Genomic DNA, 24,728 nt, shown 5'->3' on the forward strand with positions numbered 1-24,728 from the left:
GACAGGGTTAAAGCCAGCTCCTGTCACCGCCCCCGACACCTCCCCCCGCCCCCAACAACAACCACCTGCCCGCAGCATCGGCGAATGCCCGCGCCGGAAAGCGCGGGACGAAGGCTGCTGGGGGGCGGGGGGGGGGGGGGTGTGCATCACAGCAGCTGATTGACGGGCGGGGCGGTGATTGGCAGCTGCCGAGAAGCGGGGTGCGGGGAACGTGGTGCAGGGGTGGGCTCTGGCGGGCGCCCCACTCCCCCGGCCTCGGCCCGGGGCAGGGTTCGTGCCCGCCGCCGGCTGGGCCGGGATCGCTCCTTCCGTGCCCAAACCGGCTGGCTAGGCGGGGCGGCGCCCTCCCCCCGCCCCCCCCCGGACCCCGCGGGCTGGCGGGTGTCTCTAAGGTGACACTCTGGTGCGCGGCAGTGGCGGCGGCTGCAGGAGCGCGCGCGCCGCCCGGGCTCCGGCTCGGCTCGGGCTCCGGCTCCAGCCGTCCGGGGAGCGCCCCGGCGCGCACGACGCAGCACCCCGACACCCACCAAGGACCCCCGGGGCGCGGGAGGATCCCCGCCAGCCTGCCCAGGCGCGTCGCCGGGCAAATCGCTGCTCCCGTCGTCTGAGCCCCGGCGTCGGGAGGGACGTGCGGGCCCCGGGGCTCCCCTCCCTCCCTCCCCGCCTCGCGTCCCCGGGCCCAGGAGGAAGGGAGACTGCCCTTTAGCGGGGGAGCGCGAAAGGCCGCAGGAGCCGCGAGAAGAGGACGGCGGCGGGATGGCCGAGGGGCCGGGCGGCGGAGGGCCCCGCGGGGACGGGGCTGGCGGCGGCCGGGCGGCCGAGGAGGAGGTGGTGCGGCGGCGCTGCCGGCGGGGGGAGGAGGCTGAGGTCTCGCAGCCGCGGCCCGAGGGACCCCGGGGCATGGCCGCTGTGCCCCCCGTGGAGGAGCGGTTCCGCCAGATGCACCTACGCAAGCAGGTGTCCTACAGGTAAGGAGGATGGGGGCAGAGGGGAGCGCAACGCTTAGGACCCCCCCCTTCAGTCAACATTCATTGAGGACCCGCTGCTTGCCTGGCGCTGCTCTAGGCTCTGGGGATCCAGATATGACTACCGAGGGGGTCTCTGCTCTCCGTGTGCAAGGGGAAGGGGGCGCTTGGGGGAGCCCCTCTCTGTATGAACCGCCCTATTCATTCAACATGGAATTACTAATGCTACCTGAGTACCATACACTGTACTAGGCGCTGAGGAGAGAAATAACGAAGACATGATCCTCCCAAACTTCTCTCTGCTGAGGAGAGCCAGGAGATGGCCCCTGGCCCTTCTTCTGGGGGAAGACAGACCCCCTGTTCGGTCAATAGGCCTTACCTGACCTTCCCTGTGGGCTGACCATGTGCTAGGCACTGGCTTGTGGAAGTGACAAGGTGCTCCCTGCCCCCATGGCTGAGATCCTGCTGCCTAGATATGAAGCAGGAATCCCCTCCTGGACCTTTTTGCCCTGTCAGGCCCTCACTGGCCTCGCCGGTGGCAGAGTGAACCCCTCACTTCCCTCGAAGCTTCTGCCTGTGAAAGTTTCCCAGCCTCCCTGGTCCTTCCCTCTCTGCCCAGGGGGTTTCCTGGAGGAATCAGCTGCAGTGGGCCCCAGAGACCACATTTATGACTTAGAATGGGGTGAGGGAGGGCTGCCCCTCCAACAAGAGTGGGCAAGTTACCCAGAGGAGGGGTCTGAGGAGTGGGTGGGGACAGGGCAGGGGCAGCCCACCCCTTCTTCTTCCTCTCCCAGACCACAGCCTCAACTTGGACTTGCTGCCCCTCTAAAGCCCCTAGACTCCCCAGATTCTGGAGGGTCCAGCAGGGACACTGAGGCTTCTGCAGTCCTTGAAGCCATTGGCCTGGTTAGAGAGGACAGGTTTCCTGTCTGTTTACAACTCAGGGACTTGAGGAGTGTCTCAGGCTGCCCTGCTTCTCCCTGGGGCTTCTGGGAAAGTGTTTCATAAAACTGGCCCAGCCCTGAGAGTTTGAAGGGCTTGAATGGACTATGAGACCATTAGGCCTCCATCACTTGAGGGAGGATGGAAGAGAAGGGGAGGAAACCTCACCATCGTGAAGTGAGATGCTCAGAATAAATAGGAAGTAGGTTGGGTTCACATGGGCTCTACCTTCACTTTCTGGGGTATGCAAGGAATCAGGGGGCTCCATTTCCAGTTCTTCCAGGACACCTGGCTGAGAGGAGGTCATCGTCTGTCCCCTGCCTCCTGGTTGCAGATAATAGAGCCTCTGAAAGTCCTCTGGGGGAGGAGAGAGGACCAGGGACTGACGGGGAATGGAGCATAGAATGTAGCATCCTGGAAGAAATATTAGTCTGGGAGTCCAGAGACCTGGCTTGTATCTCACTTCTGCCAGGGACTTACTATATGTGCTTGAGCTAGGCAATCTCTCTGTCTCTGCGCCTCAGTTCTTCGTCTGTAACATAAAGGGATGACCCCAAGATTTTCTTTGGCTGTGGAACAGGGACAAACAGCATCTGAAGCTGGAAAGGATGCTAGAATCGGGTTGAGGGTTAGAGGATTGGAAGCAGAGAATAATGAAGGGGCCGAGATGGGAGGTGTGTGTGTGTGTGTGTGTGTGTGTGCACCCCCCCCAACCTCCCCACAGAAGCAGTGGCAAGGGCTGGGATCCCCCCCAGGGTGGTTCCTGAATGGACACCCCTCCACAGCCCAAACTCGAGGCCTCTAGTCACAAAGGATGCAGGGTGGCCCAGCTGAGACCCCTCTCTAGCTGCAAAGGGAGGAGGAGACCTCCAGGTCCCCTGTATGAGGGCTACAGGAGACAGCACGGTGGGGGGGGGGGGTTCCAGCTGTCACCACTGGACAGATCACGCAAGGCACCTCCTCACACTCCGCAGTTAGGCCAGGAGCCTGATCTTAGGACCAGAGCAGCACCAAGGCATCAAGGCAAGAGCCCCCCTGGGGAGAGGGCAGAAGAAGCCCTGGGAAAGCACAGCCCTGGGCTTCTCAAGGGGACCCCAGTGGAATGAGCTGGATTTCTAGCTAAGCCCTCCCGTGTGGCTGCAGTCCTGCATGGCCCCATGACTGATGCTACCTTTCCTGGTACAGGTCGCAGGGGGGTGGTGGGGGGCGGCAAGCCCAGGGCCCATAGGGCCTTTTTCACATCCTCCGCCTGCCACAGTTCCATGCAGCTCTGGCTCGCAGATAAACCTCCCACCCCGCTGTGAGGAGTTGCTAAGAAAAGCAGTTGAAAGCCCTTCACAGAGAGAAAAGGCTTTTAGAGAGAAATGCGGGGGCACAAAAATCTGAGGGCGAAGAGGGGGAAGCGGAAGCAGGATTGAGGCCGGGCTGTCTCTGACGTAAGTGAGGACGGGGGCTTTCGGCAGGACACTAGAAGTTCTTAGGGACGTGATGGCTTCTGGGAAGTAGGTTCCCACAGCCCCATTGCGGGTTGGATGTGGCCCTGGCAGCTGCTTTCCTTGGATGGAAAGATGGCGGGTCTGGGCCAGTAGTGACTCTTGGTGGCCAAAGGGAGTGGGGGATCTTCCCGTGTCTGCATCTGGGCTTGAGGAAAGCTATCTTCCCTATACTTGAGAAAGTCCCGACCGCTCGGGGTTGGGCTTAGGAGACCATTGGAGGGCAGCGTCCAGCCTGGGAAAAGCCAGAGGGGGTACCAGGGACATTGGGTTTGGTCTGAAAGGGTCAGAAGACGCAGAGCTGGGGCCTCCGGAGCTAAGCCCAGTGGTTCCCACACCGGATCACCTGGGGATCTTTTTAAAAATCCTTTCTAGAGTCCTATCCCTGGAGACCCAGCTGGAGGTAGTCTGGGGTTGGACCTGAACACCTCAACTTTAAAAACCCCTCCCAGGTGATTTTGCTAGTGAAGCCCGTTTAGAAACCTGTGAAGAAGCTGAAGGAGAGAGGAAAGGTAACATGTGAGCTGAACCACTCGCCTGTGCTGGCAGGGGGCTCCCCTGAGAGAAGTGTGGGACATGGTCCCTTCCCCCGCCAAAGGTATGATTTGGTACGGGGACAAATAGTAAATATCTTGGGCTTTGCAAGCCCCACAGTCCTGCCATTGTAGCACAAAAATGGCCACAGACAATATGTAAATGAATGAGCGTGGCTGCATTCCAGAAAAACTTTATTTATAGACCCTGAACTTTAAATTTCCTATCATTTCCACTGTCACAAATATTATTCTTTCGCTTTTTTTCCAACCATTTAAAACTGTAAAAATCATTCTTAGCTCACAGCTACGCAAAAACAGGCAGCCGGCCGGATATGGCCCATTGGCCGTGGTTTGCCCATCCCTGGTCCAATAGACGGGACGGGACAAACACACAGAAAAGACAGTGATGGTTGGCATTGAGAATCAACCTGCGCGTCGGGCGAAGCGGCAAGCACACTCCCGAGAGAGAGGCATTGCACACACATGCCGTCTTTGGGGTCAGAGAGACCTGGGTTCTAATTCCTAGCCGGTTGAGTCACTTTCCCCTCTGACCCTGTTTCCTCATATGGGAAACAGGAACAATAATACCGGCACGGGAGAAGGGCTGGGAAGATTAAAGAAGATAAGACATGTAAAGTTCCTGACTTGTAGCAAGGATGAGACACAAGTTAGAATATCTTTGGCCCTCTAGAGCTGGACCTCCGGGGGTGGGGGTGGGTGGGCGGGTGTCCAGGGAAGGCTCCCGAAGGAGGTGGGCCCTGAGTGATGGATGGGTAAGAAGACCTGGGAATGGTAGGGTTGAACGGAGACTAAGCAAGAGCTGAGCATGGGTGCACGTCCCAGACCGCAGCCCTCCCCCTCCCCCCTCCACCCCCAGAGAGGGGCTGCGAGGGGAAGCAACTGGGGACGCCAACTGGCAGGGAAGGGTGCCCCTCCTGTGGGCACGGGGCTGCGGGGACTCAGCTCCTCAAGGGAGGGGCACCTGATCCAACTCTCCCTGCTGCTATTTACCAGAAGCTAAAAATAACCCAAGAGTGACAGGGAGATGGGGCCGATTTGTAATTTAAATAGCAACAGGATAAAGCAAGGAGCTGCAAGAGATCACATTCTGTCCTGAATTAAAAATGTAAAAACCGGGGGCAGAGAGCTGAGCTGGAGCTGGAGGAGGGGTCTGCTGCCAGAGGAAGCTAGAAGCTGGGCGGGAAGGGGGGGTCTATCTATTTTTCTTCCTTTGGGAAGGGCAGGGACCAGGCCCAGCCTGGAGATCCTTCCTCCCTTCAGGGACCTGAGGTTCTTGCTGACTAGCGAGTCAAAGGCCACGGAGGGCAGTGCCCAAAGGTGGGGCCAAGAGCAGTGCAGGGATTGGGATCCCAGAGAGAGGGGCTTCTCCAACCCTATTTTGGCACACAGTGCTTGGGACATCCCCCCCCCCTCCCCAGCAGCTCATGCCCCCACCCCAGCAGCAGGGGAGCACAAACCATTTGGGCATTTCCGAAGGAAGCTGGGAGGACCAGTTTGAGCAGAGGCATTTGAACAGGTACTTCTCTGGTGTGTTGATGAAAATGTAGCCCAGGGCCAGGCATCAGGAAGCCTGGCTTAGAGTCTCATTTTTGCTTCAATTGGTACAATTTCAGAGCAGGGCATTCAGAGAGGCCCCCTCAAGCATCCAGGTCCCAAGGACAAGGGTTGGCACAGGCTGGGGAAGACTTCTCTTCAAGGATATGCAAAGTGCGTAGGGAAGGCATTAGGATGAGATTTGGCTTCTGCTGAGCTCGACTGTGCTTGACCAGTGTCCTCAGCCTACAGATGTTTGCAGAAGGAAGACTAAGCAGTGTCCATAGAGTAGGTGGGAATTCGAGGGCTGCTGGGCAGTTCACTCCAAAGCCCTTTTTACTCAGGCTTCCAAGGGCCTGGATTTTCATCTTTAAGGATCTTTTCTTTTGGCTCTAAACGCATATATCTCTAGGAGGGGTAACAAGACAGGAGGCATGAGGGCTGAAAGCCGCTTCTGCAACTGGGGCTTATGACCTGATAGATGGGGGTAGGAGGCTTGAAGGGCAGGAGGCCTGCTGATCCTGCCCCAGGGGCTTGGCTACAGCAGGGGTGGGAGGGAGCTCCTTTGGGCAGATCCTGCTGACCCAGAGTAATGGAAGAACCATCCAGGTCCTCTCACCTCCAGCCTGGGGACCTGGCAGGTGCCAAGGGACAGTTTCCAAGAGAGATCGTGGTTTGAGGGACTGCCCTTGAGCTGCCAGTGCCATACCCACAGCTCTCTTGCCCCGGTGGGGGATCCCAGCCCCCCCTCCCGATTTCGTCCTGCACATGACTTTAATGAGGCTGCCCAGAAGGAGTCTAATCAAATTTCCATCTGTCGCTAGCAGTGGCACCTGCAGCCCTACTCAGGTACATCTGTCTCCTCTGTGGGGGCAGAGGCCCCGCACCTGGGCAGAGGCCAGCGATCAGCAGGTGCTGTTGGGCTTTGGGTGGCTCCCAAGGGCTTCAGCAGGTGCCTGGAGGACAGGCTCAGCGGCTGAGGAGGGACTTAGAGTCAAAAAGTTCCCCACCCCTCACCACAGCTTCTAGTGCAAACGGGAAGGCGGTCTCCCTCCTCCTGCCCAGCCTGTTGGGCACCTTTATTCAGCACTTCTCCACTTCCATGGGAAGCTGCTGAGCACAGACTGCGCACTCAGCCGGAGCTAAGCGCAGCACAGGGGTCAAGAATCTTGTAAGGAGACAAGCCTGGTGTGTGCAAAAGGTCACACGATCTAGGAATATTCTTGGGAACAGAAGTGAGTGTCCGAGATAAATCGGTCGGGTGAGAATGCTATAGCTCTAAGGCAGCCTTCGAGACTTAGGTGTTTATAAAATATTTGTCATACAAATGAATAAGTTAAAAATCCAGAGGCTGGGAAGGAGCGTTAAATGAATCAGAGCAGAGAGATTTTAGAAATCATCTGGTCCAACCCAGAGATGTTAAGTCACGTGCCCAGAGTCACACAGCAAAGGGCTGGAATTTGAACCCGTGGGTTCTGTGTCTGGGACTCTTCACCTTCCCGCTTTTGCTTCTTGGGCCTGGGTTTGGAAGGATGGAGAGCTTGACTGGTAAGGCCTGATGGGCAGACAGGCCAAGGAGAGCACCAAAGGTGGAAGGGATTGGCAGGGGTGAGGGTGGCATGTTAAAACAAGTGTGAAAAAAAAGAGAAGCGATGTTTATTGAGCACCTACTGGGAGGCAGGCACCAGCGTGGTATGAGCTGAGAGAAAATCACCACAGGGAAAGCCTGGACAAAGAGGCAAAAAAAGGAAGGCACCAGGAACCGGAGCATAAGGAGCCTCGAAGGTCAGGCCAAGGAGGCTGGCTGGGCTGGTTTTGAGAGCGGAGACTGTCCAGATCGTGGGTTGAGCGTTTCGTGCCCTGGTACATTTCTTTTCCCCAGCTCCCACTTGCTCATCCAGGCCACTGAAAGTAGAACACCTCACCCTCTGGGGCCTCAACAAAGCCCAGAATAATTTTCTTACCCAGATTCCTCTTCCTGTGCGTATCTGGGTGCATTCTGAGGGGTCCCCAGCTCCCCAATGCTGGCACACATTGTCCTAGGAACTGTCAAGGGCATCCTCCCCAGCACCGTGCACCTGTCCCTTCCAGCCTTGTCCTGCCAACTCCACCTGGAAAGTACTGGCAGCTTGGAGGAGCACAAGCCCAAGGGGATCCTGGTCCCACAGTCAGGACTGCTCTGCCTCTCAGAGCCTCCAGCCTGTCCGGCTTCCCCTTTCAGGAGTCACATTTCCTGCTCTCTGCCACTCCAGAGCTGCCAGAAGCCTCAGACTAAAAACAAGCCCAGCCCCATTTCCTCTGTTTAACTGCTCAAGCTCCTTGCAGAATCCCTGGGAGAAGAGAACATGGTCCTGCAAGGAGAACAAGGTCCTTCTAGAAGAGGCCTTGGCCTGGCTGGCAGAGTCTCTGATGGGCCACAGCATACAGGACCTGCCCAGAGAAATTCAGAGATGATGGGCTGGAGGGAGAGCTGCTGGAAAGGGGAGTGCAGAGTAATCACCATGCTATGTCTCAACCCCAGAGAGGCCAGGGATGTCTTATTTAAGGTTACAGACTCTGGGGTAAGATTCTTGATTCTACCGCTTACCAGCTGGGTGATCTTGGACAAATGAGCTTAATAGCTCTGGGCCTCAGTTTCCCCATCTGTAAAAGGAGGAAAATAACAGGATCGGGTCGTTGTAAGGATTCCAAGGTTTCTGGCACAGAACTGTCCAAGAAATAATAGGCATTGTTTTATCATTACTGAGTGTTCATTATTCATGACATAGCATGATTTATCAAACAAATATTTATTGAGAAATATTATGTTCTAGTCATGAGGGACACAAAGGTGACTATAGCACCAGATGGAGGTTTCCAAGGGCTGGGATGGCACGTGTGCGTTCCTGTGTCTGCAAGTTCTGTAGTGTAAATGTTTATTGAACTGAACTGAACTGACATCATTTCTGTCCTCAAGAAATTGACAGCCTTTCTGGGGTAACAAACACATATAAAGCTCAAGAACTAATTACAGAGCAGTGTGATTTAAAGAGTGCTTGAGGAAGGGACGATTTCCATCCTAGAACCAACCCTAACAATAAAGAGTAAGTGTATGCTTTACTATTTATGTACTAAATCTCCACAATGACCTCAAAGTCCAGCAGGCCTTTTTGCTATTTTTCAGACACATCAAGTATTTTCCTTACTCAGGACCTTTGCCATGTCTGATCCTTCCACCTAGAATGCTGTTCTCCCAAATAGTCATGTCGTTTGCTCTCTCGATTCATTTAGGTCTGTTCTCAAATGTCACCTCCTCAGAGAGGCCTTCCCTGATCTCCTACCTAAGGAGGAGATCAAACTCTTCCCTCCTCATCAAACTCTTTCCCCTTCATTTTGGCTTCATTGTTCTCTATAGCACTCCTGACATTATTTCATGTATTATTTGTTTCCTAGGTGTCTTCCCCACTAGAATCTGAGCTCTGTGAGGTTGGAGCCCTGGTTCCTCGCTTACTGCTATATAGTCTATATAGTCTAAGCACTTGATGCGTAGAAGGCACTGGATAAATATTTACTGAATGAATTAATTTGTAAACACTGTTACCTCTTATTTAATCCTCACTAAACTCCATGAGTCCAATTATTACCATTGCCCCCCCCTTCCATTTTACAGATAAGAAAACTGAGGCTCAGAAAAGCTCCCGGACATATATTCATCAATCTATCTGTTTATATCCTACCTTCTTCCAGAAAGGATTGAAGATGACTCAGAGAAGTAACCCTCTCTGACCTGATCCAGTAAATGGCAGAAACAGGACATGAGCCCACACCTTCTGGCTCCGTTCTGGTTACTCTTTCCACTCCGCCGCTGTCCCCCGTGCCCAGCCCTGTGTTAGATGGTGTGACGCTCGCAGAGGTGTGAAGGAGAGAGAGGCATGGCTGGGGGCTAGCCACTGCCCACCCAATGTACCCTCCTAGGTGTGATGAAGTGGGAGATCTTAGCAGGACCAAGAGGGGAAGAGCACAGAGAGTCTGCACAGAGAGGAAGGCCAGACTGAAGCTTGAGGTTCGGATTCCAGCCCAGGCAAGCCTCTGACTCCGGCTGTCTCCTGGGGGCTGGGCTGGGCTTGTCCTCACCTGCCTCCTGCCGTCCCATGCAGCTCCTCTTCCTAACCAGCCTCCTGCCCCAGCCAGCGGAAGGCGCCTACGAGGCCTTGGCCCTCTTCTGGGGCAGCCGGCCGGCCTCTCGCAGGGCCCCCCGGTCAGGAAGTGCCGAAAGAGGAAGAGAGTCGCCGGGCAGGATGAGCGTCCTGGGGGCTGGCCACAGTACCGGGGGAGGCTGCAATGAGGCCACAGCTCTGGGCCCCGCGGAGGCGCTGGGGACAGAAGAAGGGGAAAGGCTGGGGGCACTGAGGCAGATGTGGCGCTACCGCTCCTGGGACGTGCCACAGATCCCAGCCGAGGCCCCCCGGACACAGTAGGTACTCGAGGTGGCCCAGGAGTGGGCACGGGGACCTCTGGCTGTCTCCGAGTCCTCCTTTCTCTGGGGTGGGGGTGGGGGGTTGGTGACAAATGTGAGCTTACCCACCTGTAGTCCAGTGGCTCTGCAGAGGCTCAGAAAAGGGCAAAGGTGTTCTTGACAGGGTGAGGGGAGTTCTGATGTTTGAATTATTGGAGGGACCGTGTGGCGGGAGGCTGGGTTGAAGGAGCTAACAGCAGGGGGATCTGGGAAGAGGAGCCCCCACGTGAGTGTGGAATTGGGTGTTGTAAGGCTGTGTTCAAACTCAGTGGGGTCTCCAGCTGCCTCTGGTCTCCTCCCTCAGAGCTTGGAGTCAGAACCATTGGGAAACTTCCTCAGAGGGACCCATGCACCCCAGGAGGACAGTGTCAGGCCCTCTTGGATTTCACTGCCCTCCTCCTGGTCCCTCTGGCACCTCTGCTAGCTGGAGGGCTGGTGCCCCACCTCCCTGGTCAGACCTTCTCCAGGCCCACAGGAACCTTGAAGGACGCTGGGAGTAAGTTCTGAGCTTCTGGGTGCTGACTATTTCTTAAAACCACAGGCTTGCCCACAGGTCACAGCCCTGAGCAGCGGTTATATGTGGCTGGGTAAAGCTGGAAAATGGGCGGCCAGAAGACCAGAGGAGAGGGTGAAAGTGAAGGTGACACAGGATGTGGCTTTGCAGAGAGGAGTGCTAATAGAAACAGCGGGCACCCGATGCGGGCATCAGGGTGGCAGAGTTTGGGAGGAAGAGGACTGTGTTCTCCAGGTTCCTGGCCTCCCTCTACCAGCTGTCAGAGGCTGCCCCAGCCGCGGCTTCCCAGCACGTGTCCTGGCTGTGCCACCCCCAGGTGACTGCTCGCATTCCCACCGCGTTCCTCCTCTCTAGAGGCAGACAACCTCTGCTGCCTTTGGGGCTGTGTTTGCATGTGTGTGTCCGCGAGGTATGTTTCTGGGTGGGTGATACGCGTACAAGAGGGACGTGGCAACGTGTAGCTGTTGTCCTGGGGGTTATCTGTGAGCAGAAGAAAGATGTGTATGTTCCCTGTGGGTGTCTATGATGGTGAATGAGAGTGTGTCCTTATGTGTCCATATGTATGAGTGTGTAAGAGGCGTGCGGGTGACTCCTGCAGTGTAAGAGATCCACAGGATCCATTGGATATTGTGTTGGGGGAACACGACGTGTTAGGCGTGTGCGAAAGGGTTGGAAACAACTGTGAATAGCGGAGGAGAGATGAATTTGTATGAGAAACGTGTATGTTCTTTGTTGGTGTGTGCCAGGGTCACTAAGTGACTTTGGTCCTGGTATATATATATCTGAGTGTGACGCTGGGGTGGGATGTGTTAGTTTAAGTAATGAGTGAGCCTAAGTGTGTGTAAGAGGCGTGTTTGTTCTGCGTGTATGGGGAACACTGTGTGACTTTTGTTCCTGGAGGTGTGATTTGGGAGAGCCAAGGGTTGGTAAGGGTGGAAACTGTATGAGTGGTTGTGAGTGGGCACAGGGTGTGCAAGAGAGGCGTCCGTACCGGTGGGGCTGTGGCAGAGAGGTGGTGACAGCTGCCTCGCGGGTGTGCACTTGTGAGCGCGTAGATTGTTCGGGGCGGGGCTAAGGGGAGGAAAAGATCGTGTGTGCCTGGGTGTGCTCAGTGCGGGCGTGTGAGGCCCAAGGAGATACTGTTGGATCCCCGAGGACGAGCCTAGGGGTGGGGAGGTGGGACCTCCGGGGCCCCGCCCCTCCCGGGCCCCGCCCGCCCCCGGCCGCCGACGCGGGTTGCGGTGCGGCCGGCGGCCGGCAGAGGGCGCCGCGAGCCGGGGCCGCAGCTCAGCCGAGGGGGCGTGCTCGGCGGCGGGCAGGCAGCGGCCCGGCCAGCTATGCGGGGTCCTGCGGCCGCGGCTGGCGGCACTTCCTGGAGCGGCGGCTGCCGCTTCCCGGGCACCTGGGCGTGGGGCGCGGGGGCGCGCGGCGCGGGGCGGGCGGAGCGAGGGCGCGCCATGGTCGCGGCGGGCGGCACGGAGCCGGCGTGCTGAGCCCCGGCCGCCGGCCCGGCATGGGCGTCTCCCGCGGGCCCGCCGCCGGCCGGGGCTAGGGCCGGATGGAGCCGCGGGACGGCAGCCCCGAGGCTCGGAGCAGCGACTCGGAGTCGGCCTCCGCCTCGTCCAGCGGCTCCGAGCGCGACGCGGGTCCCGAGCCGGACAAGGCGCCGCGGCGCCTCAACAAGCGGCGCTTCCCAGGGCTGCGGCTCTTCGGGCACAGGTGAGCGCGGCGGCCGCGGGGTGGGCAGCGCGGCACCGGGCGGGTACGGCGCCGGGCACCGGGAGGCGTCGCTCGGCCGTCTCGGGACTGACAGCGAGTGGCGGTCTCCGCCGGGCACGGGCAGTGCGGGCTGTCTGGGGTTGGCTCCGCGTCGGGGTCGTCCCCCAGCGTCCCGGCACTGGCACCGAGTGGGAGTCCTTCGCTGGCACCGGGCAGCTTAGCGCGCCTCCTCTGTGGTACCGAGACGGGGTCAGCTTCCGACTTGCCTGCAGGGTAGGACCAGCAGGCAGGGCCCCCGTGCCTGGACACTCAGCCGTTCTGGGCACTGAGAGAACGGGGCCCCCTCTGAGCCCCCCTGGCCGCAGTCACGGCCCCACCCCACCCCCCGCGCCTCGGTGGGGGCGTTTGCCTACCACCGCTGCATGGCATCTGCAGAACATGGCCTCTGTTGGTACTGTCACAACACATGGCTGTCCCAGAGCACTGGTCACTGAGCTAATTGCTCATCACTTTAAGCCTCTCCTTGAGGTTGGGGGGTGCCTGGCCACCTGTTCTGTATTGCTTTTTTTTTTTTTTTTTTAATTTTTTTTTTAAGATTTTATTTATTTATTTGAGAGAGAGAATGAGAGACAGAGAGCATGAGAGGGAGGAGGGTCAGAGGGAGAAGCAGACTCCCCGCCGAGCAGGGAGCCCGATGCGGGACTCGATCCCGGGACTCCAGGATCACGACCTGAGCCGAAGGCAGTCGCTTAACCAACTGAGCCACCCAGGCGCCCCTGTTCTATATTGCTTTTAATTAGTGGAGAGACCCCAGCCTCTACCTGGGCTAGGCAGTAGGCATTTGTCCCCCTTATGCCCATCCAGCTCTTGCTGGGTAAGGGATAGGGTGGGCTGCAGTCTGGAATCCTGGCTGTTCAAGCTCCTTAGGAACTGGGGGAGGGTGTGGAAAGATTGAGTGCAGGCGGCTCATGGCATGTGTGCCCGTGTTGGCTGGGAGTCGCTTCCTGCCATGCAGCCCTGGTGTAAGGTGAGGGAAGGTGGAGTCCCATGAGTACCCCACCTGGATCCTTGGGCCTTTTCCTGACTGACCCCTGCCCTTCTCCAGTGGCCAGGGAGCTTGCAGCCAATCAGCTCAGGACCCCAGAGCCAACTCAGGCTGGACTCTGACCACTTGGAGCCTGCCCAAGGCCTCCCTCTCACTTTTCTTCGGTTGCCCTGCTTGGTAGCATTCAGCACACCCCCTCCCCGAGCTTTGCCCTGACCTTTCCCAGGGTAGACTTTACCCACCAATAACATGGGCAGTTTTCGCCTGTTGTGCGGGTTGGTGAACCCATAATGCCGACCTATGCCCTCGGCCAGCCTTACCCTGGCCAGGGCCCTGTTCTTTGTGTCCGTGTCACCAAGCACACACAGAGATCACGATTCTCACACTGGCAGATGGAGCTCCATGGGCTCTTGTGAAGCCACACAAGCTTCAATGTCATATAAAACGGGGCAGGGAGCAAGGCTTCCAGTGCCTCTGTTTTGTCACCCACAGCCCGACAAGATGGAGCAGTTTACACCCAGCTCTGCAGGATGTAGCCTCCAGTGTTCACAGGCTCCGGAGGGGGAGGGAGGGGCTCCGCCAGAGGCTTCCTGTCCCTGCCCACAGGGTACCAAGTGTTGGGCTCCTGTGACCTGTGGCTGTGCCCCTCCTGAAGGGCACAGGTTTGTGCATGTGGGATGAACCCCAGGCACGTTCAGGGGAAGAACAAGAAGCAAGAAAACCAACAAATACCTTTACGTAATTCTCTAAGCAGGATAGGTGTGACTTTTCCATTTTTATAGATGAGGAAAAACACAGGCTCAAAGAGATAAGTGGTTTGCCCAGAGTCACACAGCAAGTCAGAGGGAGAGATAGAGTTTGAACTCTACTCCAAAAAACCCTTTCTCTAGACCAGGTTCCCGAACAGAACATCACAATGACCTAGGGAGCTTTAGGAAATTCAGATTCCTAGATCTTATCCTTAGCACGCCTGACTCATCAGGTCTGGAGATTGGGCCTGGGTGTTTTGTTTTGTTTTTTTTTAAAGCTTCGCAAGTGTTTCTAATATGCTACCAGATTTGAGGACCAAAGTATTACATCACTCTGGGGATGGTAAGTCATCTGATAGGCTGCTTAATGAGAAGAAAATCAAACAGCGACCTCTGGAAGCAAGTAAGGAGTGTCTCTGCGTAGTAGCTCTGTGCTGGGGCAGTGGGGCATTCAGAAATGAATATATTCGGAAAGCCCAGTAGAGTCAGGGAGAGGGCAGTGAGGGGAAAAGACTTCCCTGACAGGCCCAGGAACTCAGAGAATCAGATGGCCACTGGGCCTGACGCCCCTCTCCCTTGCTTGGGTTGGAGGAGGGGGGCAGACGTTTGGAATAGTACACTTGCTTTGGGCATGACCCCTTTAATGCTTTTTTAATCTGGTCCAGCCACCTTTGCTGGTTGCTGTTTTCAGGTAAAAGTCCCCAGTGCCCTAGCTGAAGCCAGCCCCTCCCGTCCCTCTTTTCCTCACCCTTAACCAGGCTCTTCTCTGCATTTACCCCATCCTCACACCTTGGGGCTGAGGGCCCTGATAAGTGAATCGACAGTGGCTGGAAGGGAGGACCAAAGAGGACACATAGATTGGTGGTGGCTGCTGCATTCGGATCTTGGCTTGGTGGTTGGGTCTATAATCAGCACTCTGCTGTGGGCTGGGGAGGGGTAGTGGTGGTACATGGGCCGCGCGTTTGCCATCCCCGATCTGGGCAGGTAGAACAGTTCCTGAATGGCAGCCTCTTCGGCATCTTCCTTAAAGAGGTTTTTCTTTAAAGCACGTCTCAGACCCCCACAACTGGCTTCACCCTCTTGGAATCTGGGGAGCAGTAAGAATCTCCTCTCTTGTAGCGTAGCAAGACAAAAAGCCAGGCCATGATGCTCCCAACTCCGTTCCACCTCATGGACCCTTGCTGGGAACCATCAGCCCCTCCCGGAAGAATCTGTATAGGCCTTGCCCTAATCCCAGGACATACCGGTTTTCCTCTGTCCTTATCCTTCAGATCCTACTGGCCTAGGGGGTGGTCAGTCAGAAGTGGGAGGGAAATTGACTCCGTCTCCTCCTGCTCTTCCAGGGCCCACCTAGAGAGAGGACTTCCTTCTCCTCTGGCCTGGTCCCAGCAGCCTGACCCTGGGCAGGTCGCACAGCTTGTGGATTAACTGGTTTTGCACCTCAGGGGCATCAGAAATTACTTGGCGTGGGCGCCTGGGTGGCTCAGTCATTAAGCGTCTGCCTTCGGCTCGGGTCATGATCCCGGGGTCCTGGGATTGAGTCCCACATCGGGCTCCCTGCTCGGCGGGTAGCCTGCTTCTCCCTCTTCCGCTCCCCCTGCTTGTGTTCCTGCTCTCGCTATCTCTCTCTCTGTCAAATAAATAAATAAAATCTTAAAAAAAAAAAAAAGAAAGAAAGAAATTACTTGGCGTTTCACACACCTAGACGTAGGAGCCTGGGCCTCCAGAGCCCCTGGGAGCCTGAGCATTGGCTCTGCCACCCCTGCCCTTCCTTAGTGCTCAAAGTCATTAGTTCCCAGAGGGCAGGAAATGCACCTGTGGAACAAGTTTGAGACAATAGGTCCCATTTAGAGGTGATGCCACATGGCCCCAAGTGAGCATGGGCCTGCAGTCCAGACTGGTAGAGGGTGCCCGCTGGGCTGCCTGAGCTGAAGTTTGGGCTGGTTTCTGCAGTGGTTGGGGAGGCATGTGTTGAGGGATGCCTCTTGCAGAGGTGAGAACCCCCGTCTGTGGTGCCGGATGCCTGGGAACAAAGAAGCCTTTTTGGGTGGTTTGTCCTACTCAGGCCAATACTGGGAGTGGCCCAGGTGTCCAGAGGACCAGGTGCAAGTAAGAGTCCCTGGGTTCCTGCCAGCTGGAGAAGAAAAAGGGACCCGAGTGGCTGAGCTTGCGTCAGTTTACCCCATTCTGCTGCCGCCTCGCCCCCCCCAGTGTCATGTGCCAGCATGGAGCCAGCCGAGGTCGGGCACTGGGATAGGACTGTCTGTCTTCCTTTGCTGCCACACACGGGCTTACAGGTCAAGGGAGGGGATGGGCAACTCCTGTCGTTGTCTCTCCGTTCTGTACTCCAAAAAGGTCAAATCTCAGGATGCAGAGCTTCCCCAGCTGGCAAAAGAGAACAGGAGAGTGGACGTCCTCCCAGGCAAGGTAGAGGAAGGACGGAGTGACCCTAGTCAGAGAAAGCCTAGGCCCCGGGCCGCTGGAGGTAGGGGAAAGAGAATCCGACCTGCCCTCCTCGGCTTCCTGGAGCCCTCTCCAGAATTTGCCAGTCATCCCCCCAAGCAGAGGAGGAAGTGAGTGAGCACACTGGCCCTGAGGCTTGGCCTGTGCCCGGGCTCTTGGAGAAGCAGAGGTTGGGTCCCTATATCCCTACAAAGGCTAGAGAGAGTTTCAATGGCCAGAAGCTGACGGGCAACTTGTCCTTGCAGTATTGCTAGAGCGACACAGGGGGGCGACAGCTACCATTGTGGAGAGGGTGGTGGGAGGGGAGAGTCTCCTTCCAGCTAGTCCACTTGTACCAAACACCTGCTGTGGGTGGACCCACAGACACCTCCCACTGGCCAGTTACCTGATACTCCGCCGCCAGGGCAGAGCCGATCAGAAGGAGGCAGAAGGCAGGCTGGGCGGGAGCTTCCACAGTCCCTGGCCCAACCCTCCCCCTCCCCCTCCCTAAAGATTGAGGCCCAGTGATGTGGCCCTGACTGGGCCAAGGTCTCACAGCTAGCTAGGGGTTATCTGGGACCCCGACACCAGTCCCCTGACTCCAGTATCGTGTCAACTTGTACCACATCTCAGGACCCCACAGCCTGCCTTGTGTTCTGAGGAATCCTCATCTGGCACCTTCCACCCTACCCTCCACCTGTCCTCCTCCCTGCCCCCTCTGCCTCCTTCTGGAGGCTGCTGCTGCCCCCTGAGCAGTTCTGTAAGTCATCATGGGAGACGGTGGGGGTAAGAAGGAGAAACTGTTGCACGTGCATCTAGGCTTACTGGCTCCCCTTGTTCCTGGGCAAGGTTAGTGGGTGCGCCTCTGGGTGGTGCCAAGCACTCGACTGCTTCCTCTGTTTCCTTTGTGGAGCCTCTGATGCCCTTAGGGGACCCCCAGAGTTCTCGGCGTGGGATCTGCCTGGCACTCTAGTCAGGGCTGGGAGCCTTGGAAGGTAGTTTTGGGTAGGAAAAGAGTAGGCCAGAGCAGTGACCAGATGCCCTTGAGGAGCTCTGTATCATTCTGCCCTCTTGCCTTTTTGCCCCCTTCCTCAGCTGAGACACCAGGGACCTGGTTAGGTGGTGGAGAGCAGGTCTGAGACCAGGAGCTCTGTGGCCCAGGGAGAGGAGGAGGAGGCTGAGAACACGAGCACTCCCACCCTTCCCCACACTCCCCTGCATCCAGGTGTGTGATGTGCCAGCTCATCTTTCTCTGGCAGTTCACAGTTGCCAGAAGTCTGTAAATCTATCCGTTTCGTGTAATCCTTAGTCTTGTAGTTGGTTTTATTCCCATTTTACAGAGGAGAAACAAAGGCTCAAAGAGGTCAGAGGCCTGGCCCAGGATCCTGCAGCTCACACTGGATCTTTTCACAACACAGGCTGTCCTACTTACAAGCACCCTTTTCTTGTTTTAGTCTCCCATCCCCAAACTGGTAGAGCCTAAAAAGGGGTTTGAGTACTCTGTCTTGTATGGGAGTGGAGTGAGACCCATGAGACGTTCCGCTCCTGGACCCCAAGGGAGAACTGCCACCAGGATCCCAGCTGCAGGGGGAGCAAGGCTGGGCTGGGGGGACCCTTGGGTATGGGACTATGAGAGTGTGAGGGAGAATGGGTTGTGAGCAGGTTGTCATGGGCTCCCTGGCTGGGTGTGGAGTGGAGGGGCAAGTCTGTGATCTTTTATCTTGCTTTCAAAGTACACGTTGCAGAAGACTCAAGAGACATGTTCAGAGGAACCCTTGATATCACCCTGAGGTCACGGGTGGCCTGTGGCCTGTGGCCTGGGGAGAGGTGCTGGGGAGGGAGAGCACAGTGCACTGGGCCTCATTTGTGCTCAGCACCTCACGGTGAGAGGTCTGAAGAGAGAGGAAGGGCCCCGGAGCCCTCTCCCTCCCTTTCAGAGACCTCCTCCCCCTTGCTTCTGGCAGAGCGCCAGTCCAGAGCTCCCACGTAGAGGCCTCTCCCCTGCCAGGGCTGAGCCCGATCACAGCACATGCCAAAATAGCTGTCTGGGAGCCTGGGCCTGCACCACCCACGCCCCAGCATCAGCATCTCGCGGGTTAACAGCTTGCCTGGCTCTCCGCCCCCCCTTCCCCAGCTTGCTGACATTTTACTAAGGCGGGGGCGGTTGTGAAAGGGAGCAAGCTGGTTCCTGCTCCCCAGCCCACACAGACACCCCACTGACACAACCTGCCACCCGCTCACCCTCCTCTGGAAGGCATCCTTTGGGGGGAGACCTTCCGGCCCCACAGACACGGGGTTCCTACTATGAGACAGTGTAAGGAACATAGTTGGGGTTCCATGCCACTGCTGAAACCCATCCATGGAAGACCCAGGGCAGCCCCAGGGAGCTGTTCTCCCTCAGGGGAGGAGGGGTTTTCTTAAAAATTATTTTAAAAAATCTTTTAAAAAGCACAAAATATTTTACAATTAGAAAAGCGTACAGAACCATGTAACACCCACCACCTTGGTCAAATCATACCATCGTGCTGTATTTACTTTAGATAGAGGTAGAGGCCCCCTGTCTCCCTCCCCAGAGGAAACCACAATCCTATTTTTTGTGTATTTGTATTCTCATGCCTTTTAAAAATGTTTCCTACATAGGTATCCGTCCATAGCAACACATAGTACTGTTCTGGATGGTTTTGCACTTGATTTAAATGGTGTACCGTACATATTCTGAATTCAAGTTTTTTTCTCCATATCGTTTTGGAGATTTAACCATCTTGAGACACGAGCTCTGATGTACCCGTTTTGATTGCTATATACTAATCCCTTTTGCAACTGGATGACAGCCTATTTGCCCAGTCCCCTGTTGATGGACAGTTGGGTTGTTGGCAGTATCTTTGCCGTTGGAAGCGTCCTCCAGAGACTGTTCCAGGACGTGGCTCCTCGTGTGTTCATTCCACTGGTGCTTGGTTACAGGGTGGTGTATCTTCCCCTTAGATGGTCGTTGCCAAGCTATGCTCCAAAGTGATTGTCCTAATGTTTAGGTCTCTGGGGTTAATTTCCTTTCTTTAAAGTTTTGGTCGACTGAAGAACTGGTTACCATGAACAAACTTTCAAGCTCCCATGAGGAAGACAGGGTGGGTGTTATCCCCAAGTATCAGATGAGGAAATTGAGGCTCAGACAGGTTGAGAGACTTGCACTTGAGGTCCTGTAGCTGGTCAGAGGCAGAACCCCTCTGGACCTTTGAGTCCAAATCCTTGCAAAAGCTCTTTGTCTCCTGCGACTTCTCGGAGAGATTTTAGGCACAGTGCCTCAAAGGCAGGAAAAGGCCCTGCGTGTTGTGCACAGAAGCAGGGTGGGGAGTTGGGGGGGAGGGGTTGACGGCTGATTCTGAGAAGATCTTCTAGGGGATGGAGGAGGGAGCAACAGGGACAGAAAGCGCAGAGGGAGTTAAATTTTGAATGAGGGATGGTGGGAGGGCATGCTGTTCCGCACAGATGGGGAATGGGAGCCTGCTGCAGATACAGGAGAGGGCAACGAGAGGTCTCGGCCAGGAGGGAAGAAGGACCTGGGGGCCAGCAGGGGCTTGGGAGACTCGGAGACATATAGGCAACCCCGTCAGGGATCGGTTTCAGCGTGTGCCTCTGAGACGCAAGAGCCCAAACCAGCAACTTGTCCACCCAGTGCTGGCAAGAAGGCCTCAGGAGCCGGCCAACCTCTGGGTCGGTGTGCCCGGAGCTCTTTGCTCTCAGCTTCATCCATGCGGCGGAGCCTGGACCATTCATTGTTTCCTCCATTCCCTCTTCAGTCCGAGTCCAGCACTTCTAAACCCTGGGGATGCAATTACGGGCAGTTGATGGTCCCCGGGGGCTCACAGTCTGGTGGGGGGTACAGACTTGCAAACTAGCTCTGATGGCGGAGAATAACCAAGAGAGGGCCTGAGTGTGGGAGCAGCCAACCCCCCGGGAGAGGGGGCTGGGAGGAACTTCGCAGTAGAGCCAGTGTCTGAGCCAACTCTGAAAAGACAAGAGGAGAAAGATGAGAGAGGTCACTAAGGAGAAGAGGGGAATGGTATTCCAGATAGACTACTGGGTGCCAAAGGCATGAGCACAGAGGGCCCCTTCCAGAGGTGGAGAGTGAGGGGTTTCAAGCATGGACCTGGAGCAGACTCTGGCTTAGAATCTGCCACTTCGTAGCTGTATGACCACAGGCAAGTTATTTAATCTCTTTGTGCCTCAGTTTCCTCACCTATAAAATGGGGATAATAATACTAATCATCTTAATGAAGTTCATTGAGTTTAAATTTGTAAAATGCTTAGAACAGTGCCTGGCACAAAGCGCATTGTGTGTCTGTCAAGTAAAATGTAAGAAAGTACGGAAGATAAGGGACAGGAGGCCGAGGGGCCGGTCGAGTCCTGGCCCAGGGCTTTGCGTTTGGCTCAGCTGACAGTGGAAGACCAATCAGGGGTCAACGGTCACTCTAAAATGAACTGTGGTGCTGCTGGGAGGGGAGGGTGTAAAGGGGTGAGTGAGTCAGTCATTCCGCAGACGTTTCTCCCCGGCTTTGCAGGAGCCTGACCCTGAGGCAGGGACTTGGGACACGAAGGAGAGACGGAGTGCTTCAGCAAGGAGCTCAGAGCGGGGGCTTGGGCCCGGGCCCAGCCCCCAAGCGTCTGAGTCACTCCTCCTCTCCCCTCCTTGCCCACCACCCTCACGTTGCCAAGTCCTGCTGTCCGAGTTTCACAAGGAAAGCCACGGAGAGCGTGGAGTGGGCAATGGCACCTGGCCCCGAAAGGGGCCTCAGCTGGTCACTCTGCAGAGGAGGGGGAGGTAGCTGCTAAAACAAAAGCTGTTGCCATCCCCTTGTGCCCAACAAAGAGAAGTGGCTTGGGCCGCCCTGGGCCCTGTGGTCAGCCCTTGGGTGCAGTACCCGAGGCGGAGGAAGCCCTTCTCTTCCTTTACGGCTCTCGCCCCTCCCCCACGGAATTCCCTTTTCCTTCCTCCTGAGCCCATTGGTGGTAAACACTGGACTCTGCTAGGCACTGTGCGGGGCCGTGCCCAGATGCACAAGACCTGGGCCCTGGCCCCCGGGAGCTTGGGGCCTGGTGGCCAGGTGGGAGGAACAAGGCATATGGATTTGAAAGAATTAGGGCTCCCAGAGGTCCGGTGGCAGAGAAGAAGCCAAATAAGTGGTGTGAGATGACTAGTGGGAGTGGTGCATTCTCGCCTGGGGCAGTTGTGAGCAGGGGGGATTTTGATGCGGGGTGGGAAGAGGCCAGTATTCCAGGTGGAGGGTATGCTGGCGCACGGCCAGACTGGGGGACAGAGGACAGGATGGCTCGGTTAGAGCCCACGGGTTTGCGTCAGGACATGGGAGGCTGAGTTAGTGCCACAACTGCAGAAGCCGCGCCTGCCAGGCCGGAGGATTTGGAATTCGTTCTGAACTAGTGGTTCCCAAAGTATGGTCCTGGGGGTGCCCACGACCCTTCCAGAGGATTGGTGCCTTTGGAACTGTTTGCATATGATACTTTCAGAGCTGCCCTGGCTCGTGCCCTTTCCACCGTGTTAGCATTTGCACTGACAGTGCAAACCGAGGCCGGGCCCTCAACGTACACTAGAAGCCGTTGTGTGCCTCGTGCTCACAACAACAAAATGCCGTACAATTTTGCAAAGTTCAGATCCTTGAGTATACATCTTTCCAAATATTCTGTGTGAAGAAGGCAGTTTTGCTGCGAACCGGACTGTGATGCTTGTCTTGAAAAGTGGCTTTGCTGCTGAGTTGTGAGCTGTACCAGTTACTTTTTTTAAGGAACACCATTTTAACGTGAAAGAACACCTGACAGACCAAACTAAAACTCTTCAGACTCTTGGGTATTTGGCAGACATTTTCTCAAAAATGAATGAAGTGAGCTTGTCACTTTAAAACCAGCATCAGTATTTGTTGCTAATGATAAAATTTGAGCCTTTGAAAAGCAAAAATTAGAATTTTAGAGACCTTGTGTCCACCGTCTAGGGCCTGACAGCTTCTCAGGACTTAAAAGACTTTTCTGATGAGACCAGTAGTGATGTTAGCAAGTAGTGATGATTTCTTGATTTTGTATAAGGAAATGTGTCAACATTTGGAAGATCTGCCTAACTCAGTAAAATACATTTTCCAATGCTTGATGTTACAGAATGCAAAATGCAAGATAGACCAGTGAAAAGTTCATTGATATGGTTTCAGATTCCACATCGCCACTAACCTTTAAGAAACTACCACTTGTCATATTTTAATGTAGTAGCAAAGAAGAACATCCATAATTGCCTGAAAAGGCTATTAAAATACTCTTTCCTCTTCTAACTACATGTCAGTGTGAGGCAGAATTTTCTTCACATTCTCCACCAAAACAACATATCACAACAGATTGACCGCAGAGGCCAACAGGAGAATCCAGCTGTCTTCTATTAAACCAGAAATTAAAGAGATTTGCAAAAGTTAAAACAATGACACTCTTCTAGCTAATTTTTTTTTTTAAGAAAACGCAGGGTGTTTTTTTTAAAAAAAAAAGTATGTTGGGCGCCTGGGTGGCTCAGTTGGTAAAGCGACTGCGTTCGGCTCAGCTCATGATCCCAGACTCCTGGGATCGGGTCACACATCGGGCTCTCGGCTCAGTGGGGTGCCTGCTTCTCTCTCTGACCCTATCCCCTCTCATGCTGTTTCTCTCTCTCTGTCAGATAAATAAATAAAATCTTTAAAAAATAAAAAATTTTAAAAAGTATGTTATTTATGTTAACACGTAATGAGTTTATTGGGGGTTTTTTGTTTTGGGTTTTTTTAAGATTGTATTTATTTGAGAGAGCGTGTATGAGAGAGGGAACACAAGCAGTGAGCCGAGGGAGAAGCAAGCTCCCCGCTGAGCAGGGAGCCCCACGTGGGGCTCCATCCCAGGACCCCGGGATCATGACCTGAACCAAAGGCAGATGCTTACCCGACTGAGCCACCAGGCGTCCTGAGCTTACTGTTTTTAGATGAGTCAATATTTTTTTAATTTTTTCAGTTTTAATTTCTAATATGGTAAATAGCAATAGCTCTTATCCCTGTAAACAAAACCTTTTGGGGATCGTCAGTAATTTTTAAGAATGTAGAAGGTCGTGGAAGTTTGAGAGCTGCCACTGTCAACCCTTGAGAGCCAGGAGTGTGAGCTGGCGGAGGGGGGTGGCATTCTGGATAGGATGTGTGTGACACGGGCTGGCCTCTCCAGGACACAAGCCGGGGCAGCTCTGGCAGGCCCCCTTGGGGGGGCCGGGACACCCAGGACGGATGGCCCCAGCTCAGCCACTTCTGAGCTCGGGCAGCCACAGGCCTCCGGGAGCCTCAGGTGCCCTGTTGGCTAGCGGGACGATAATCCACCCGCGCAGCAGAATCACAAGCCTCCTGTCTGATAATGCTTGTGAAAAAGTGCTTTGTGAGTTGTGAAAGACTCGAAGGGTATCTGTTTTTGTGGTTATTTTGATGGGCGCCAGTGATTAGCTGTCTCAGACGCTTGCCCCAGACCCCAGAACACCTGTCCAGTGGGTGCGAGAGGACATTAGGTAGCCAGAGGGGCACGCCCCACCCCCCACGTCTGCCTCCCCAGACCTCCTCCAGGAGCCAAGGCAGGGGCTGTGTGTGCTCTCCTGGGTACCAGGTGGAGGGGAGGCTACTGGGCTTTTGCTCAGCCCGGCTCTGGGGCCTTCGGGAAGAGAAGCCAGGAGGCAGGACTGGTGCGCCTGTGCGCCAGGCCGCCCACCGGCCGCCTGCTTGCTGCAGGGCCTGGAGCGGCCGCTGGGAGAGGAAGTGCAGTTGGTTACCAATCGGGTTATTTTCATAACGGCTGTCTCAGGCTCGGGGGAGGAGGGTGGCGAGGGGGAGGGGGTAGAGGAGCAGCCACAGCGGCTCGCTCTCCAAACTAGGACTTGCTCAGCCACAGGCCAGCAGCCTGGAGCCCCAGCCAGAGCCCCGGCTCGCCTGCCCACAGGGACCCCAGGCCCCACCCGCTCGCCCACCTCCTGCCTGCCACCCTGCCTTCCAGATCAGGTCAAAGGGGACTCACCCCCACCCCACCCCCAACTCTTCCTTGTCTTCTGCTTCCTCCTTCCTGTAGCTGTCTGGGTGGGTCTGGGGAGGAACGGATCAGGGTGGGCCCAGGCACCACCATTCCTGGATGAGGCTCTGAAGCTGATGGAAAAGGGAAGGGAAGGGAAGGGAAAGGGTGGGCTAGGTGCCTGCCCCCACCAGGCCCCGTGGAGGTAAACATTACTGGCCTGCT

General features: G+C 55.8%; 1 protein-coding gene across 8 annotated transcripts in view; it reads left to right on the forward strand.

Moving 5' to 3' along the window:
* The first annotated feature begins 756 nt into the window (after positions 1-756).
* Positions 757-24,728, forward strand: part of DGKZ (diacylglycerol kinase zeta) — a 41,249-nt gene continuing 17,277 nt past the window's right edge. For 3 of the 8 annotated variants that reach the window (XM_035012680.1, XM_035012686.1, XM_035012681.1), the window contains exon 1: positions 9,768-9,943. In XM_035012680.1, the coding sequence (XP_034868571.1) occupies positions 9,768-9,943 (176 nt within the window). Of the gene's footprint in view, positions 969-9,767; positions 9,944-11,963; positions 12,219-24,336; positions 24,497-24,728 lie in introns of those variants that run through there. The other 5 variants (XM_035012684.1, XM_035012685.1, XM_035012683.1 and 2 more) reach the window with 4 other exon arrangements.

This window comes from Mirounga leonina, unplaced genomic scaffold (assembly GCF_011800145.1).
Source record: "Mirounga leonina isolate KUSES-001 unplaced genomic scaffold, KU_Mleo_1.0 Mir_166, whole genome shotgun sequence".
Taxonomy (NCBI): domain Eukaryota; kingdom Metazoa; phylum Chordata; class Mammalia; order Carnivora; family Phocidae; genus Mirounga; species Mirounga leonina.